The sequence below is a fragment of the Eumetopias jubatus genome, unplaced genomic scaffold (assembly GCF_037043125.1).
Source record: "Eumetopias jubatus isolate StellerSeaLion01/CBP00866 unplaced genomic scaffold, mEumJub1_p1.0 scaffold_8, whole genome shotgun sequence".
Classification (NCBI taxonomy): domain Eukaryota; kingdom Metazoa; phylum Chordata; class Mammalia; order Carnivora; family Otariidae; genus Eumetopias; species Eumetopias jubatus.
In genome coordinates, this window is record NW_028274814.1 from 137,038,604 (window position 1) to 137,055,553 (window position 16,950).

At 54.6% G+C, this 16,950-nt stretch overlaps 1 protein-coding gene across 1 annotated transcript; it reads right to left on the bottom strand.

Moving 5' to 3' along the window:
* Positions 1–5,645: 5,645 nt before the first annotated feature.
* On the bottom strand, positions 5,646–16,691 carry PNPLA5 (patatin like domain 5, triacylglycerol lipase). The gene is made up of 9 exons (XM_028115644.1): positions 16,499–16,691; positions 15,893–16,125; positions 13,948–14,013; positions 13,434–13,643; positions 11,961–12,021; positions 10,722–10,907; positions 8,576–8,708; positions 6,316–6,432; positions 5,646–5,730 (listed from the first exon to the last, which is right to left on the bottom strand). Exons 1-9 carry the CDS (start codon positions 16,689–16,691, stop codon positions 5,646–5,648), a joined length of 1,284 nt encoding a protein of 427 aa, XP_027971445.1.
* Between the last annotated feature and the right edge of the window lie 259 nt (positions 16,692–16,950).

Genomic DNA, 16,950 nt, shown 5'->3' on the forward strand with positions numbered 1-16,950 from the left:
CAGAGGGAGGAAAGAGCAATTAAGCTTGGCTCTGGAGGCTTGTGGGTGTCTTTACCAAAATGAAAGAGGACAATCCAAGCACCCGAGGCATTAACGATTAGGTAATGACACAGATCGCCAAAGGCTGGAGGAAATGAGCGAATGAAAGAATGAATGTCCTGATGTTTCAGATGAGGGCTCTCACTACGGGAGAAGTCAAGGGAAATGGTTTTGGATTGGAATCTGAGGTATTGACATGAACTTACTGTTTTTTAAAATACCTATTTATCTTTGCTGAAAAGGTCTTTGGGTACTGGTATTCCAGTAATAACTAGACACACCCAGTCGCCAGATCTTGGTTCTTAAATACTTCCCCACCAAAAGGAACCAGACTCTCCCGGGGTTGGGGGGGCAGGGAGGACAATTCCAGGGCTGGGCAAAAAAAAAAAATATATATATATATATATGTATACACACACACACACACAAAATGAGTCTAAAGCATCTTGTTGGGCAAAAAATAAAGTGTTAAAAAATGATGGGATAGGGCGCCTGGGTGGCTCGGTTGGTTAAGCGACTGCCTTCGGCTCAGGTCATGATCCTGGAGTCCTGGGATCGAGTCCCACATCGGGCTCCCTGCTCAGCGGGGAGTCTGCTTCTCTCTCTGACCCTCCTCCCTCTCATGCTCTCTGTCTCTCATTCTCTCTCTCACAAATAAATAAAATCTTTTAAAAAAATGATGGGATAAGTCAAAAGGACAGAGGCTAGCTGAAAGGCCAAATTAGGAAAACTTTGTACATATTAGACAAAAATAGGAAACAGCTCCGGACGCCTGGGTGGCTCAGTTGGTTAAGTGTCTGCCTTTGGCTCGGGTCATGATCCCAGGGTCCTGGGATCGAGCCCCACATCGGGCTCACTGCACAGTGGGGAGCCTGCTTCTCCCTCTGCCAACCGCTCCCCCTGCTTGTTCTCTCTCTCTCTCTCTCTCTGACAAAATCTTTTAAAAAATAGGAACCAGCTCAAATTTCCATCAGTGATAGACTGGATAAATTGTGATATACAATGAAGATACTTACTACATAGGAATAAAAAAGTGCACATGCATATTGTGTGTGTGTATGTTGGTGATGGTATATGTTCATTATTTCGTTAGTTTTCTATTACTGCTGTAAAGGGTTACTACAACCTCAGTGACTTAAGACAAAAGTTTATTATCTTATAGTTCTATAGGCCAGACATCTAATAAGGGTGTCATATGCTAAAATCAAGGAGTCCCCAAAGCTGCGCTTCTTTCTGGAGACTCTAGGGATGGATTCATTGTCTTGCCTTTTCTAGCCTCTAGAGGCCGCCGCACTCCTTGGCTTGTGGCCCCTTTCTCCATTTTCAAAGCCAGCAACGGTAGGTCCAGTCTTGCTCACATTATAGTACCCTGACATCGACTCTTCTTTTTCATCCTTCTTCCACTTTTAAGAACTCGTGTAACTACATTAGACCTACCCAACAATCCAGGATAATCTATATTAAGGTCAGCCAACCAGCATCTGTAATTCCATCTGCAACCTTAATTCCCTCTAATGTGTAGCATAACATATTCATAGGTTCTGAGGATTAGGGTGCAGACACAGTGGGGAGAGGAGTGTGTTATTCTACCTACTTCAGTTGTATTATTTGAAACTTTTCTATAGGTTCAGGTTTTTTTAAGAATAAAACTCTGAAGAAAAACCTTTAAAATAGATAACCCTGAGGATTCTACCTAAAAAGCTACTAGAATTAATGAGTTTATCGCGATCACAGGATACGAGGTCAAAAAGCAAAAATCAATGCCATTTCTACATACTACCAACAAACAATTACAAATTGAAATTTTAAAAATATCATTTGCAATAACATCAGAAAATATTAAATGACTTGGGAATACAGCTAAGAAAATATGTGCAAAATCTGTATAACAGAAACTACAAAACACTGATGAGAGAAATTAAAGAGAACCTAAAGAAATGGAGACATATACCCTGTTCATGGATTGGGAGTCTCGACGTTGTTAAGACGCGCATTCTCCTCAGATTCATCTCTAGAGTCTGTACAGTCCCAGGCAAAATTCCAATGGGCTCTCTTGTTCTAAAGTCTATATGGGAAAACAAAGAACCAAGAATACTCAAAACAATTTTGAAAATGAATAGCGAAGTTGGAAGGCTCATACCGCCTGATTTCAGGACTTACTACAAAGCTATTTATCTTAAGGCTATAAATCAAAACAGGATGGGATTGGCATAAGGACAGACATATAGATAAATGGAACAGGTTAGAAAGCCCAGAAACAGACACACACAGAAATGATCAATTGATTTTTGACAAAAGTATCCTTAAGGAGCAGAAAACAGAAATTTCTTGGGAGCCCAAACTGTCCACCAAGGCCTGGTCTACCCCATGGGTAGTGAAGGCCCCATCTCTGGAGGTGTGGAAGAGGCTGGGTAGCCTTCTGTCCTGAACAGACCCCTCCTGACAAAGGTGGATGCAGAAGTTCTCTGCCCCAGATCGCTAAGGCTGCTGAGGCGGAGGGAGGAGGTTGCTGTCCGAGGTGCTGAATGCGCACGGTTCACCAGATCCTGCTGCCCTCCTGATCTGGGATCTGGGATCTGGGATCTGGGATCTGGGTTCCGGGATTAGGATAGCCACGACTCTCCATGGCCCTGATTTTGCTTGTTTTCTGTTCTGTTTTGATGTATGTTTTCCATTTGCATGTGCTATCCAATTTTTAAGGTTTAAGTACTTGTTTATTATGGAAATCTCAAACATACACAAAACGAGAGAAAAGGGTTAAGTGAACTTCTGTGAACTCATCACTCAGTGTCAGCTGTTATCAATCCACGTTTCATCAGCTCTCAGTCACCCCTCCCCACCCAGATTATTTTGAAGCCAATCTCACGCATTATTCATTCACAAATATTTCACTACAGATCTCTAAAAGGTAAAAACTCTTTGAAACACATGTTCCCAATATATTAACACAGCTAAAAAGGAATGAATGTTCCTTAACATCACTAAATACTTGGTTAGTTTACAAGACTGGATTTAAGGGTGGCATTCAAAGTTCAGAGGGGTTGAGGTATCTTCCTGGAGATGCCCAGTGTAGCCAGAACTTAGTGCCGGGGCAGAGATCACCCCACTAGCATCACATGATCCCAGCCTCAGTTTAGCACATACCAGCCTGCTTGGCACAGATGACATTAAGCGAGCCTGAGGCACAGACTGCTGGTTCCGGCAGGTAGTCACACTCACATAGTGGCCCCTGAGGACACCAGTGCCCAGGAACTACAGGCCCCAACCACACTCCTGCCCAGACAGATGTCTAGATCAAAATCAATTACATCAGAATCCCTGCAGAAGACTCCTCAGTATTTCCAACCAGCATTCTAGCGTTCAGACAGAACGGAACCACGGCCTGACCTGGGTTTGAATGCAACTGAGATATTCAACCAAGTAAGCTAGAAACATTTAGTGACATGCTGCTTCAGAGAAGGAGAATGATGAAGAGGAAGGTGGCAGTGGCCAAATATCCTTCTCCATCTAAGACACAAAATAAAGCAATGGGGGCAAAGATGGCCCTAGGGCAAGTCCCAAAGAACCAATGAGAGGGGAGGTGATAAAGGGAGGTCTGTTTGCCCCTGGAAATAGAGGTCCATGTCCTTGATAGGGGACAAAGGACAGGGGAACAAGAATATTCTCAGAGGCCTCCTGAGCATCTAGATCCTCGACCTGGAGACCCAGGTGACCAGTCCTCCCCTTTCCACAGGCAGAGGAAATGCCAAACCCATCACCTGGCAACGGGGACAGGGCATCCCAGCTCTGGGTGGAGAGAATCCTTGGGGCTTGGACATCACCTGACTCAAGGTAGAACAGCCCCCTTCATGACAGCAAGAGGGGACAGAAGTGAGCTCAGCCCCAGGGGACCCTAGATCCTAGAGATGAGCAGGGAGGTGGACCCTCCTGCAAGTCCTCCCTCTCTCTGCCTCTTCTCTCCCTTTCAACCTCCCACCCCCACCCCAGCCCTCCTATGCTCCACTCACCCACTCTGCACTCACCTTTTTGCTTCCCTGCCCCCAACCCTCAAATGACTGCCCAAATCCAACGTCCTGATCACCGTAACAGTGGCCTCTGTGACCCAGCCTCTGCCTGCCCTCCACCTGCCCCATCGCTCACAAGGCTCCGGCCACACTGGCTACCTTCTGTTTCTTAAATACATGGACTGCATTCCTATCTCAGGGCCTTTGCACCTGCTATTCCCTCTGCTTGCAAAACTCTTCCCCCAGCTCTTTGCCTCTCACCTGAGGCCTCACCCCCGACATCATCTTCTAGAAGGGGGCCTTCCTGGACCGCTGATCCAGGGTCGCTCCCACCCCACCCGCCCGCCATCGTGCCCACCGTCTTTTGCTCTCCTCACGGCACTGCCGCTCCTCAGATTATCTTATTTTCAGTTCCCAGTTGGCTGTTTAGCATCTGCTCCCCCACCGCAACCCACACCAGAAGGTAAGCCTTGTTCACTTTTGTTGTGACCCCAGAGCCTACAAGGCATTAATCAAAAATCGAATGAATGAATGGACGAACGAACGAACGAATGAATGACTCATTATCTCTTTTGTTCGGATTTATTCCTTTGCTCCCTTTTTCTCTTGTGCGTGCCTCCATTTCCCCACCCTCCCCATCCCTGCTCGGGCTGAGTGCCTCCTAAGGGCCTGGCCAAGACACAGTGTGGGTTCTGCTCTGAGGACAGGAAGGGGATCCGCTCCCAGGAGAGGCTAGAGGGGGGCTGGTGTCCCAGTCTCCTCTCTGCCTGAGAAAGAAAGGGGCCTGGGAGTGGGCTGTGTGCAGGTACGACTAAGGAATAAGGGGGTAGTGCTATGGTGCTGGCAGCCAGGGGCCCTTGAACACTCCAATGGGACACATGTGGGCAGGATTCTGAGAAGATTTTGATCCCCTTCTCTCCTCCCACCATCGATCTCCTGCTGGGGGCTCCCCGCTGGATGTACCCAGTAGGAAGTCAGAGATCAAGGTTGCAGGAATGAGGCAGACCATGGGGGTCACCCTGGGGCGAGTGCAGGACAAAGTAAGTCAGAGAAAGGATGTGAGGGGAGGCACACCTGAACCCATCATTTCCATTTGCCTTCCAATCACTGACACTTTCTCTGTCTTCTGTAAAGTGCTCTGCAAACATCTTGGCAAAAGCACTGGAACCCTGCTTCTCGGCAGATGCTGCCCCCGAGCCCCCCAACATGGAAATTCAGGAACCAAGATGTGTGTCTCAGCTCCTACCTTACTTTTTCCCTCTGATGACAGGGTGACCTGGACACAGCGACCAAGGGACATACCAACAGGTCGGGCCTCTCCCAGAAAGAAATCCTCGGGCCCCCAGGAGCTGGCTCCAAGGAACAGGGGCTCCAGAGGGGCTGGTGGGGCCTCTTCTGGCTCCTGGGGGCCACACGCCCCCACAGTCAGGGACAAGAGTCTGCGGGGAAAGGGAGGCTGCTCAGCAGACAGCTCCACACTGGGCTCTGAGCTCCGGAAGACTAGTCAGGACTCGAGGACGGGGGCCAGACCTGGGCACAGGATGAGGGCTAAGACAAGGGCCAGGGGAGGCCAGTCATTGGGCTGGCCCTGCTCTGTGCCCCTCAGGCCTGATGGGGAGGTCTGGGCTCCCTGGCCAGGTCCACAAGAAGAGACGCCCCAGGCTGGAGCAGGCTGGTCGTGGGCAGGCTGCGGAGGAAGGAAAAGCCAGTGAGTGAAAGGTTTTAGAGCCCGGGGACGGGCAAAGGGCAGGGTGAAGCCCTGTGGGGGCAGCCCTCGCATTCGGTAAGCCCTGGGTCACTCTTCTCCCGGATCCCGCCAGGAGGAAAGCCCTGAGACCCTCACACTGGCCACGCGGAGATGGGCAGGAAGGTTCCAGGGTTGGCCATCAAGTGGCTTGGAAGGACGCCAGGGTCTCCAGCCAGGTGGAGGAGAGATAGGCAGCCCCAACCCAGGCCCCACAGAGCACAGGGAGGGACCTCTGGAAGGCTGTTGGAAGGGCCCATGGGGATCTGGCCGAGCAGGGAGATGCACTCGTCCTCTGGGAGCCGGTCTTGCAGACTGACCCGTGTGAGAGGCCAGCTCCGGCATCCAGGCCCAGCACAGGTCTGGCCCACGGCAGTGACCAAAGCTATGCCAGAGACTGCATGGGGAGGCTGGAGAAAAGGACACGGATGATGTAGACGGCCTGTCCAGGGTCTAGAAGAACAGTGGTGCCTTGCTCCCACGGGGAAGCCACACCCGCTCTGCCCCAGGCCCATCCCCCGGCCTCACCTGACCAGCCGGGGGAGCTGGTCCTTTGACCTGGAGTAGATCTCGAGGGCCAAGCCCTGCAGCACATCCCACATCCACCACAAGTCAGCTGGCAGATCAGGCAGCCATGCCACCAACCTGGAGGAAGGGGCGGCAAATGCTTCACTCAGCTAAGCCTGAGTGTGTGGCCCGGCCAAGTCCACCTTCTCCACGGGCCCAGAGCAGAGCCAGGGGTCCCTGCACTGGAGGACCTGAGGCACCAGGCCTAAAGGAAGTGGAAGAGAGGCGAGAAGAGCCCACCGCAGAGCTGGTTGTAACTCCGCAGGGCACAAGCGTGAAGCCCACAGCAGGGAAGGGCAGGGCTCTGGGCCCAGCTCCCCTGCTCATCAGCTGTGTGACCCGGGCAGGTCAGGGAACCTCTCTGAGCTTCAGCTTCCTCGCCAGCCAAAAGAGGACCATCACCTTGCCTGCAGTTCCTAACCTCCTCCCTCTCTCTGTCCCTCCTTCCCTTCCCCAGACCTGCCCTCCTTACTCCACAGCCCTCCATCCACTCTCCCCTGAGCAGCCGGTGACATGCCTGAAATATAACATCCGATCACAGCCCTTTCTTGCTCAAAACCCTCCTGTGGCTCCACACCTGGGTCCTGTGGGGTCAGCAGAGGACCAGGTCATCCAATTACAGCAGAGATAGGGCCTGGCTGAGCACCATCTCAGACTCACTGGACACAGCAGGGCCTCCCCTCAATATGCTGCCTTCAGCAGAGCCTCTCAACCAGGACCTCAACCAGGCAGACAGGCCACAGGGTGGAGTATGAGAAGCAAAAACATAAGCTAGACCATCACCTCCCTTGTTCTGGACTGCCTGTCTCTATTATTACAACCTACATGTTGAGCATGTAGGTTACAAAAAAAAAATGCTAAGTCTGAATTTCCTTGTGGTCTGGACAGGTTTCTCCATCAGTGCTCATATACGGATTTTTTTTTTTTTTTTTTTTTTTTAGCTGAAAAGTTCAGGCTTTGCCCTTATCCTTTTTGACTTCAATCTGCGGTTTCAATCTAACAGCTCAGCATGAGGAGAATCTGAGTTAGCAGAAAGCTCTCTCCTGGCTTTGGGCCACTGGCAATTACAGCAGCAGAGCTGATCCAGTCATTAACTCAGCGTGGAGCAAAACAGAGAGACCTGTGGCTCACTGTCATAGACCTTTTTGGGAATAAAAAATTAAAAAAAAAATAGAACTCTCCCTATGACACTTCTCTACTGAAACCCTTCGCTGCCTTCCCACCATTGTTGGGATAAAGACCATGCTCCTCATGTGACTATAGAGCCCTGCCTGTCTAGCCCGCACCAGCCACTGCCACACCACCTCACCATCCTATTTCCTCTGCCTTCTGCCCCAGGACCTTTGCACATGTCGTTCCATCCCTCTGGAATGCTTTTCCCTTCCTCTTTGCCTAGTGGACTCCTACCCGTTCTTCAGATTATAACTCAAAAGTTACCTTCTTTAGGCAGCCTTCCCTGACCAGATAGCCCCTAGGGCGAGCTATTTCAGTTCACAGCCAGTGTAGACCTCTTTTAGGAATCACAGCCAGTAGAGACCTCTCTGGGTATCTCTAGGCAGAGGTGTGATTGCACAGGTGAATGTGTGATGGTTCGTGGGCTGTGAGTTCCACAAGGCCAGGGCGTGGGTCTGAGTCAGGGCTGCCTCCCTATCCCTAGCCAAGGCTTGGCCCCTGGCCCTCAATATAACTATTGGTGGAGTGAATGAACAAACAGTGCCGAGTGACTCATTAATCAGCAAAGTTAGAATGGTTAGTGAGGGCTTAACCACAACCAGTCAGCCCTGGAAGCGCCTTGTTTTATAGAAAAGAAGCTGAGGCCCAGAGAGGTCAAGAGACCCAGCCCAGGCCCCACAGCTAATCAGAACCAGACCAGCCCCCAGAGTTATTTCTCCAGAAACAGCACATTTCCTCTGAGGCTCTAACAGGTAGAGCAAAGGGCCAAAGGTCCTAGAGACAGGCGAGGGGCCAGAGCACTGACCAGGAGGCCCCATTTCCGATCCGTCGGTCACAGCTGCTACATCATCTCCCCACCAGTCCCATCCTGCAGAGGAGACCCCCTGAGACTCCTCTGGGTTGTGCAACCAGCACCAAGCAGCCCGGGGAGGCCAGCCAGGCTCTGCCCACCCAGCGGGCCGGCTGCCCCTCCTGCCCTGGGCACTGGTCTCCACCACAGCCCTGATGGCAAGCCAGGCCCTTCCCAGGACCCCCGGCTGAGCCTCACCTTCTGCTCCGGAAGTAAACGTACTCGAAGGGTAGTGTGTAGGGCAGCAACAAGTAGGTCAGTGCCCGCCCAAGGCCCGACCGGCAGAAGTGCGCCCAGGTGCTGGGGTCCCGCACACATGCTTTCTTCAGTGCTACGAGAGAAACCGGGGCATGACCGCCCACCCCTCCAGCCAGCCCCTCACCATTACCCTTAGGGCAGGCGGCTGAACCCCTTCCCACCTCACACAGTCCACAAACTATGCCCACCCCCCACCCCTAGCTGCAGAGAAAGAGACAGCATTGACCGAGCCGCTAGTTTGAGCCCGCAGAGTTCTGGGCACTCAGCTTGTGCTCTCTCCTTATTGTCCCCAAACTGGCAGGGCGTGCCCCTTTCACAGACGAGGAGACTGAGGTTCAGAGTAGGGAAGTGACTTGCCTGAAGACCAGGCCAGGAAGTGGCAGGGTCCCCAAGACGGACCCAAGGACTCAGGCTCCCCAAGCTCTTTCCATGTCTCCCGCTGCTCTGCAAAGTCTTGCGCACCCCCCCAAGATGGGCCATGTGCGCCCCCGTACCTCCCCTGATGACAGCAACACATCAGGGTTATGAACAGCAGCAGCTGCGGGAAGGACAACAACCCCTTTCCGAGCCCCCACCCCCCATCCCCTGAAATGCCCAGGGTACCAAGGACTGGCATCCTGGCCAGGGCAGAGCCGGAGCCCAAATCCTCGTCTTCAGACCGTGGCTCGGCCTCCAACCTTGACTCTGGCTAGTGCTGTGGAGAGACAGCCGCTCGGAGGGTTCACAGACGACACAGCACGAAGACCCGCTCCTCCTTCCCCTGCCATGGGTCCCAGGCTGAGTCCCGCCCCTTTCCTGAGCCTACATTCCCTCCTCTGAAAAGTGGGGCTCCTGGCAGGCCCCGCCTCCCAGGCAGGTGGGCCAGGATTAAGGGAGGTCTGTAAGGGCCGGTCTGCTAACTAACTCCCAGTCCCGGGGCATGCTGGCGGTTGTGCCCCATCACGGAGACGGCTCTCCGGTGCTGCCATGTGGCCGTAGGGACGCCGCCTCGGCTCCCGAGCTCCAGGCTTGGCCCTCAGGGGCTCGCCACAGATCCAGGCCCATTTCTGCAGGCCCTGTATGGTCTCTGGCACGGAAAGAGGTGCCCTCCCTGTCCCCTTCGCCCACCCACACTGTCCTTGCTCTAACCTCAACCACCATCAGCTCTCCTCCCAGTCTCCCCCCGCCCCCCGCCCAGCCCGTCCCCTCCCAGCTAGGTGCGGTAAACGCCGGACCTACCCTTCAGAGCAGTAGTGAACCCTGAAAAGGAGGGGTTGCGCCTAGTGAGCCGCCCCCCCCAGTGGCTCCCCATCCCTCTCCTGCTGCTTTCAAAGCCACCTGCCTGACCCTCCCAGCCTCTGCGACCCTGCCCCTCACCCACGACACTGCCCCCACCAAACCCAGGACATTTGCACACGCTGCACCTTCTGCCTGGCCGACTCCTCCTCTCTGGTCTCACTTCGATGCTGTTCAAACCCACGTCCCCGTCACCATGACACACGCCCAGACCCTTCTGCCGCTGCAATTGTGACTTCGGGGTCACTAAGCAGGAGAGCAGACCAAATGGCTCAGAGCGGAACTCCTGCTTGGGCTATTTGTTAGCTGTGTGACTTTGGACAAGTCACTTAACCTCTCTGTGCTATGGTTTCCTCATCCCTATAATGGGGACAATCCAGTGCCGTCCTCAGAGTACTGGTGGGAGAGTGAAATGAGTCCATGTCCACGTGGAGAGTCCAGAACCTTCTGGGTGTGCCTCTCTCACGTCCCTATGTACTTCCTGCCCTTCCCTGGGCCGTGGGCAAAGACCTGGCTTTCTGAGGCATAGATTTGGGTTTGAATCTCCCAGCTGCCTCTCTGAGCTTCGGTTTCGTCGTCAGTGAAATGGGGTAAGGAAAACACGTAGGCCCACGGTTGTGGTGCGGAGTGAATGCCACAGCAGGTAGAAAGGCCCTAGCACCACACTTGGCACTCAGTAGGTGCTCAATAAAGGAGTCCTATCCTCTCCCGGCCCCTGAGCACCAGCAGGGCAGGGTCTCTGCTCCCCGCCCAGGCTCCTGTGTGCAGGGCATGGGGTAGGTGAGCAAGTTCATGAAAGAAAAGGCAGTACCGGCCTCCAGCTCCGGTGAGAGCTGCTCAAAGTCAGGCACATCCTTGACCAGCACATTGGGCACCGCCCAGTTGAGAGACAGGCCCCCCTTCTGGCCTCTGTCATGGCCGGCATCCTGGTTCCCATCGGCTGGGGCTGGGGGCTCCTTCGACACCAGCATCCAAAGTATTGGTTCCTTGGTAAGTCCTGGGTCAGTGGAGAGAGGGATATGACTGGTCAGCACGTCTGGAGGCCCCTGGTGGTGGTGACACCCCCTGGCTCTCCATGCCACCCATCCCCCTCGATCCCCAAACCCAGTTCTGGGGACGTGCTTGCTGCAGGATATACCCACGGCTCCCCATGAATGACCTCTTCCTGCTCTCCCCTGACCCTTCTCTGCTCCCCATCTCCTGTGCACTTTCTAGCGGCTCATCAGAGCCCAGACCCTGAAGATGCAGTCCAAGGTTCAAACCCTGATGTCAACACCTGTTCACTAGGTGATCTAACTGCCCCGTGCCTCGGTTTCCCTCTTTGAGAAAGGAGAAAATGAAAATCTGCTTCATGTGGTTGTTCTGAGAATTAAACAAGACAAACACCTAAAGCTCAAGCCCAGATCTGGGCACGTATTAAGCGCTCAGCAAATTCTTCCTGCTGCTCTGTGTTTGGGGTAAACAACATGGTTCTGGAGCCAGATGGCCTGGGTTCAAATTTCAGCCCTACCATGTGAAGAGCATTGGATGACATCCAAACTCTCCAGCTGAGAAGACCTCTGTAGCCCACCCACTGTCCGATGAACACACGCACACGCACAGGCACGCGGGCGCGCGCGCACGTGCACACTCCTGAGGCCATACTGAGTCATGTGCCCCAAAGGTGCTCGCCTCTGTTCCTTTGCTCTCACCCATCTTCCCTCTGCTTGGAATGCCCCCTTCCTTTCCATAGTCTTCATAACTAGTCAAAGCCCAGCTTATCTGTTGCCGCCTCCAGGAAGGCCTCCTTGCCCACCTGTCAGGCTGGGTCAGGTGCCCCCTCTGAGCATCCCCTCCATCTCCATGGGGAGAGGTCTCCCCACACCAGTCTAAGAGCAGCTCAAGAGCAGGACGCACGTGTGATCCTCTCTGGGTCTCCAGCCTCCAGCTGAGGCCAAGCATAGAGCAGAGGCTGACGGAGAGAATGAGTGAGTTGAGGTCCCTTCACACGCAGACACCCGGAAAGCAGGATCTACTTGGAGGCGCGGCAACTATGAGGGCTGCCACCTACCACGTCTCTCCAGAAACTTGAGGGCGTCCAGGTAGCCTTGTCTGCAGCTGTCTGCTACTACCTGCCAAAACACAGGTCAGAGTAGGATGGGGAAGGCCTGGACCTGCCCCTCGAGCTGTGGTCACAGGCCAGAGACCTGTCTTCCACTGGAAGCAATCCCCGCCCAGCCCGCGCTCCCCAAGAACCCCCTCAGCAGGGCTCCAGGACCCCAGTACGGGGCGGGGAGGGCCACGGGACTGCAGGCAGGACGAGCTCCCCCCTCTAAGACTCCTTGGTGGCCACTCTTGCTCCAGACACTCCGCTCTCCGGTCTCAGTTCTCTCCTCTGGAAAGTAGGATAAGCAGGCCTGGCCCAGGACGCCCGGGACGGCCTGGTTCCCGTGGGTCAATGCATGGTGGTGGCCTTCGCCCTTTGATGTTCATTTCCAGAACCAGCCTGAGATAGCAGAGGAAATTGGGGGCCCACACCCGCCTGTCTGAATCAGAGCTCCCCTAGTGGGGAAAAGGCACCTGCAGGTCCAGAAGGCAGCTCTGCCTTCCCTTGCCATGTGGCCTCAGGATGGCCACGCCACCTTGAGAGCGACAGCTTCCTAGTCTCTAAGATGGCGCTGAGATTTTCCGTCCACCACACAGGTATAGGGAAGACCAAAGGAAATGAACATGATCTTGTTTCATAGCTTATAAAATACTACGGAACTGAGGTGCTTGGCTGGTTCAGTTGGTAGAGCAGGGGACTCTTGATCTTGGGGTCATGAGTTTGAGCCCCATGTGTGGCGTAGAATTTACTTAAAGTAAAAAGACAAAACACTACAGAACCATGGAACGAATGAAGGAATAGGGAGGGGCCAGGGCACGGCTGGGGTAGAGGAGCAGGTTATGGTGATAAACTATTTGTTGTCAAAGTACTCATTTTCCAGAAATACCAAGGGACTAAAACAAGAAATCTAGGTCTATGGTCCCTTTTTGTCTGTACTTATGCCTCGCCTCCATGGGGATGGTAAATTTGGCCACAGTCTAGGGCAGTGGTTGAGAGCATGGGTCTAGGCTAGCTGAGGATTTGAAGTCTGGCTTTGCTGCTTCCAGGCTGTGTGACTTTGAACAAGTTGCTTAACCTTTCTGAGCCTTGGTGTCCTCCCTCGAGAAACAGAGATGGTACTGGCACCTTCTCACAGAGGCTGACCCTGAGGAATACCAGCAGAGGCCCGGCTCACACCCCAGCTCAGCGGAGTTGGTGCTAGCATGCCTTGATGTGGGGCCAGTCCTAACTCAACATTCATGCAGGCAGGGGAAGAATAGTAAGGACACAACTTGAGCCCCATGTTGTGGGTTCAAGAACGTGGCTGTAAGATTCAGAACATGTGTCCTAACTGCCCTGAGGTGGAGGGAAGGTGTGGGGACATAGCCTGACTCACAGGACCCTGGATCGTGGCCAAGCCTCTAACACCTTCAAGGTGGGCACCGGGGCCAGACCTACCTCAGGGCTGGGGGCTAGGAGGGAGACGAACGCCAGGAAAAAGTTCTTCTTGGAGATCTGGAAACTGGCATTGAAGGCATTCAGCTCATGCATGCTGGCCGAGGTGCTCTGGGGGCAGATGTCCACTGTCCCGTGGAAAGGGGACACAGTGATGGTGGAGGAGGAGTCCGCAAAGGGCAGGTTGTTGCTCAGAGCCCCGTCAATATAGCGCTGCAATTCAGGTGGGCTGCCTGCTCAGGATGCCCTATCCTCTCCCCGCACTGCCACGGGGCCACCGGCTGGAAGTGGGCTGCAGCCGGTGACCTCTGGCTGCCCCTGAGCCCCTAGGACCATCTAGCCCGGGACGCTCTGAACACCACCACCCCCCCCCCAAGAGCAGAGGGAGGGCCCTGGCACACAGTAGGAGCTCAGGGAGCACAGTTCCCTCCACCCACACGCCTTTCAGCAGAAGGTACACTGGGTCCCCAGAGCACGGGGCAGGGACTCAGTCATCAAACCCCCAAAGTGCACTTACCTCCCCTCTGAATTCGGGGGGAATTGTCCCACAGTAGAAAGGAAAGTATAGGGTGCAGACCAGAGCCTGGGAAAACAAGTCAGCGGAAACACCATTATTCACGCTCCTGGTGTCCAGAACCTACTCCGGGCATGGTGTCTAACCCCAGAGCTGCCTGTGAAGTTTGTTGGCATTAGTCTTGTGTTCAGGGAAGGGAAACGAGGCCCAGAGAAGTGGTCATGTTCCAGCCAAATTCTCAAGGTTAAGAAGGTATTTGAACAGAGGCCCGTTATGACAGCCGCCCTCCAATTCCCGCTGATGGGTCCTTGCTCACTTGAGACTGCTGCTGGGTCGTCTCCCCCCCCCCCCCCCCGCCAAGGGCAAACGGAGGCACCAAGGACCATTTCTCCATCACCCAGGAATTCTTCACCAACAATCTAGGTATGTCTCCCAAAGTGTGTTCCCTGGACAGTGATCCAACCAGATGCATCTCAAACAAGAAACCCTGACTTCGGCACGACTGGGTGGCTCAGTCGGTGAAGTGTCTGCCTTCGGCTCAGGTCATGATCCCAGGGTCCTGGGATCGAGTCCCGCATTGGGCTCCCTGCTCCGCGGGGAGTCTGCTTCTCCCTCTGCCCCTCCCCCCCTTGCTCGTGCGCGCTCTCTCTTTCTCACAAAATAAATAAAATCTTAAAAAAAAAAAGGAAACCCTGATTTCTTTATCCATTTGGAAAACACTGTCCACTCTTCCCCATAGAGTCTCTGACAAGTCCGGCAATGAAAAAGATGCTTAACATATTAACATTTGGGGCTCGAGAGCTCTGTCTTGGAAGTGAGGGATGGTGAGGGAGGCAGCTGTCCTGTACATGGTGGGATACTTAGCAGCATCCTTGGCCTCTACCCACCAGGTATCGGTACTTTGTGCACACATGCACGCACACACACACACACACAGAAATGTGACAACCAAAAATGCCTCCAATGTTGCCAAATGTCCCCAGGGGGAAAAATCACGCCTGGTTGAGAACCACTGACCAAGGGCTTACCAAACTCATGGAGCATAGAACCTTGACTTGCAGTCTACTTGGAAATATCCCTCCAACCCTCTCTGGGAGATGCAAAACTCATCCTGGCTCTAACCAGTTGGAGATGCAAGTGGGAGCCTCATTCCCACAGATTAATGATAACAGTGACAGCAGCTAATGTTTACTGAGCACCTATTATGTGCCAGGCCCTGTGCTATGTGCCATACAGGCAAAGATGCTGGGATAACCTTGAGGGTCCCCAACTGGCTTCCTCGAGAGCCCACAGACATCAGCTCGCATGAAGGGACTGGCTCCTCTCCTGCACACACTGAGAATCCCGATCATCACAGACCCAAAGATAGTCCCCACACTGGGTGCTGGGGTCAGCAAGATGAAGCAGATTCTGCATCACGGACCCCAGTCTGAGTGGAAGGCACAGACCCTGATAAGGATGGGTAGCAGGGCTCCGGGCCTCCCTTCCTGTCTCCCTACCTGCCTGAGTCCTCCCAGGGACCTAATCCCTACTTGGTCCACCTGACCACTCCCAGAGCCTGTCACTGGCCTCCCTCCCTGACCGTGTGGCTCTCTGTCACAACCTCCTGTTTTATAACAATACTGGATCGTTTCCTAATCCATTGTGGGCAGGCGCCTCTCTGGAAAAGCAGGGGTCCTGAGTACAGAAGCTGGACTTTGCCCCCTCCCCAGCCATTCCCTTCTGTGTCCAGCCGAGGGGCCTTCCCAAAGCAAGATGGGAGTCTCTGTCATCACCTTCTGGCCCCTCTGTACCGCGACTCTCCCATTTGTAAACAAACCCAAGCCTCAAGTGACACCCCCCCCAACTCCCTGAAAGGAGTGTCTGCCTCTGGGAAGCACCCGGAAGTCACCGTAGAGATGGAGCCCACTCACCTGCCTCTAGGCCCTGGGTCCCACCACATGCTCACCTGGATGACTTCATCGCGGGTTGTGAAGTTGGTGACTATGACGTTGTGGCCATCGGGCCATCGGGTCAGTGAGATGCCCAGCTTCTGGGAGGCCAGGATATGAATGTTGGAGGGCAGGCTGTCCTGCAGCTGCTGCCTGATGTGCTCAATGGGTGCGAAGGCAGGGTGGAAGATGCCCAGGCTCAGTTGCTCCACCTGCTTGACCGTGCCCAGGAGATGGGAGCAGCAGAAATCTGTGCGCATGGGGAGAGGAGAGGGTCCTCAGTCACCCAGGGGGCCTGCCCACATCTGTCCAAAAGACTTGACCTCCCCCGGGGAGGGGACTGTCTTCCCCTCTCCAGCTCAGAATATCTGTCCCCAGCCCTACGTTCAAATGCTCTGTCCACCCTTTGATCTTGGGAACAGTCTCCCCAGCTCTGATCAGTCCTCTGCGAAACGAAACGAGGGTAACCATACTCCTCAGGGTTCTTATGAGGGTCCCATGGGATCATGCTGGATGTAAAGGGCACAGGGCAGAGCGCCGGCACGCCCCTCTCCGCGCCCTACCTCCCGCGTGGAGCCCGCGTCCCCCCCAAGGCCCCCCAGCCCGCGCCGTCCCCCACGCACCGACGGACTTGCCCGCGATGAGGCAGACGGCGTGGAGCGCCCCTGACGAGGAGCCGTAGAAGCGGCGGGCGCCCTGGAGGAGGTGCGGGGCGCGCTCGCTGAGGCAGCGGGTCACGCCCACATGGTAGAGCCCCAGGAAGCCGGCGCCCGAGAAGGACAGGCTCCAGCTGCCCTCGTCCTCGTAGCTGCGCATGGCGGTGGAGCCTGCGGGGATGGAGCGCGGCTCCCTGGCAGTGGGCGCTGGAGGAGGGAGCTGGACGGGCGGCCCAGACGAAAGGGTCGGGCGGGAACCCGGCCCCGCCCTGCGCTGCGTCACCCGCCACCGCAGCCAATGAGGTCCCCGGGCCGCGACGCCCCGCGGTGTGCCAGCTCTCTAAGCGGGGGGGGGGTGTACCCTGGCGTCGCCCCCGCACGCCTGCTGGGGGGTGGGTCACCGGCCGCGACTGCGAGGT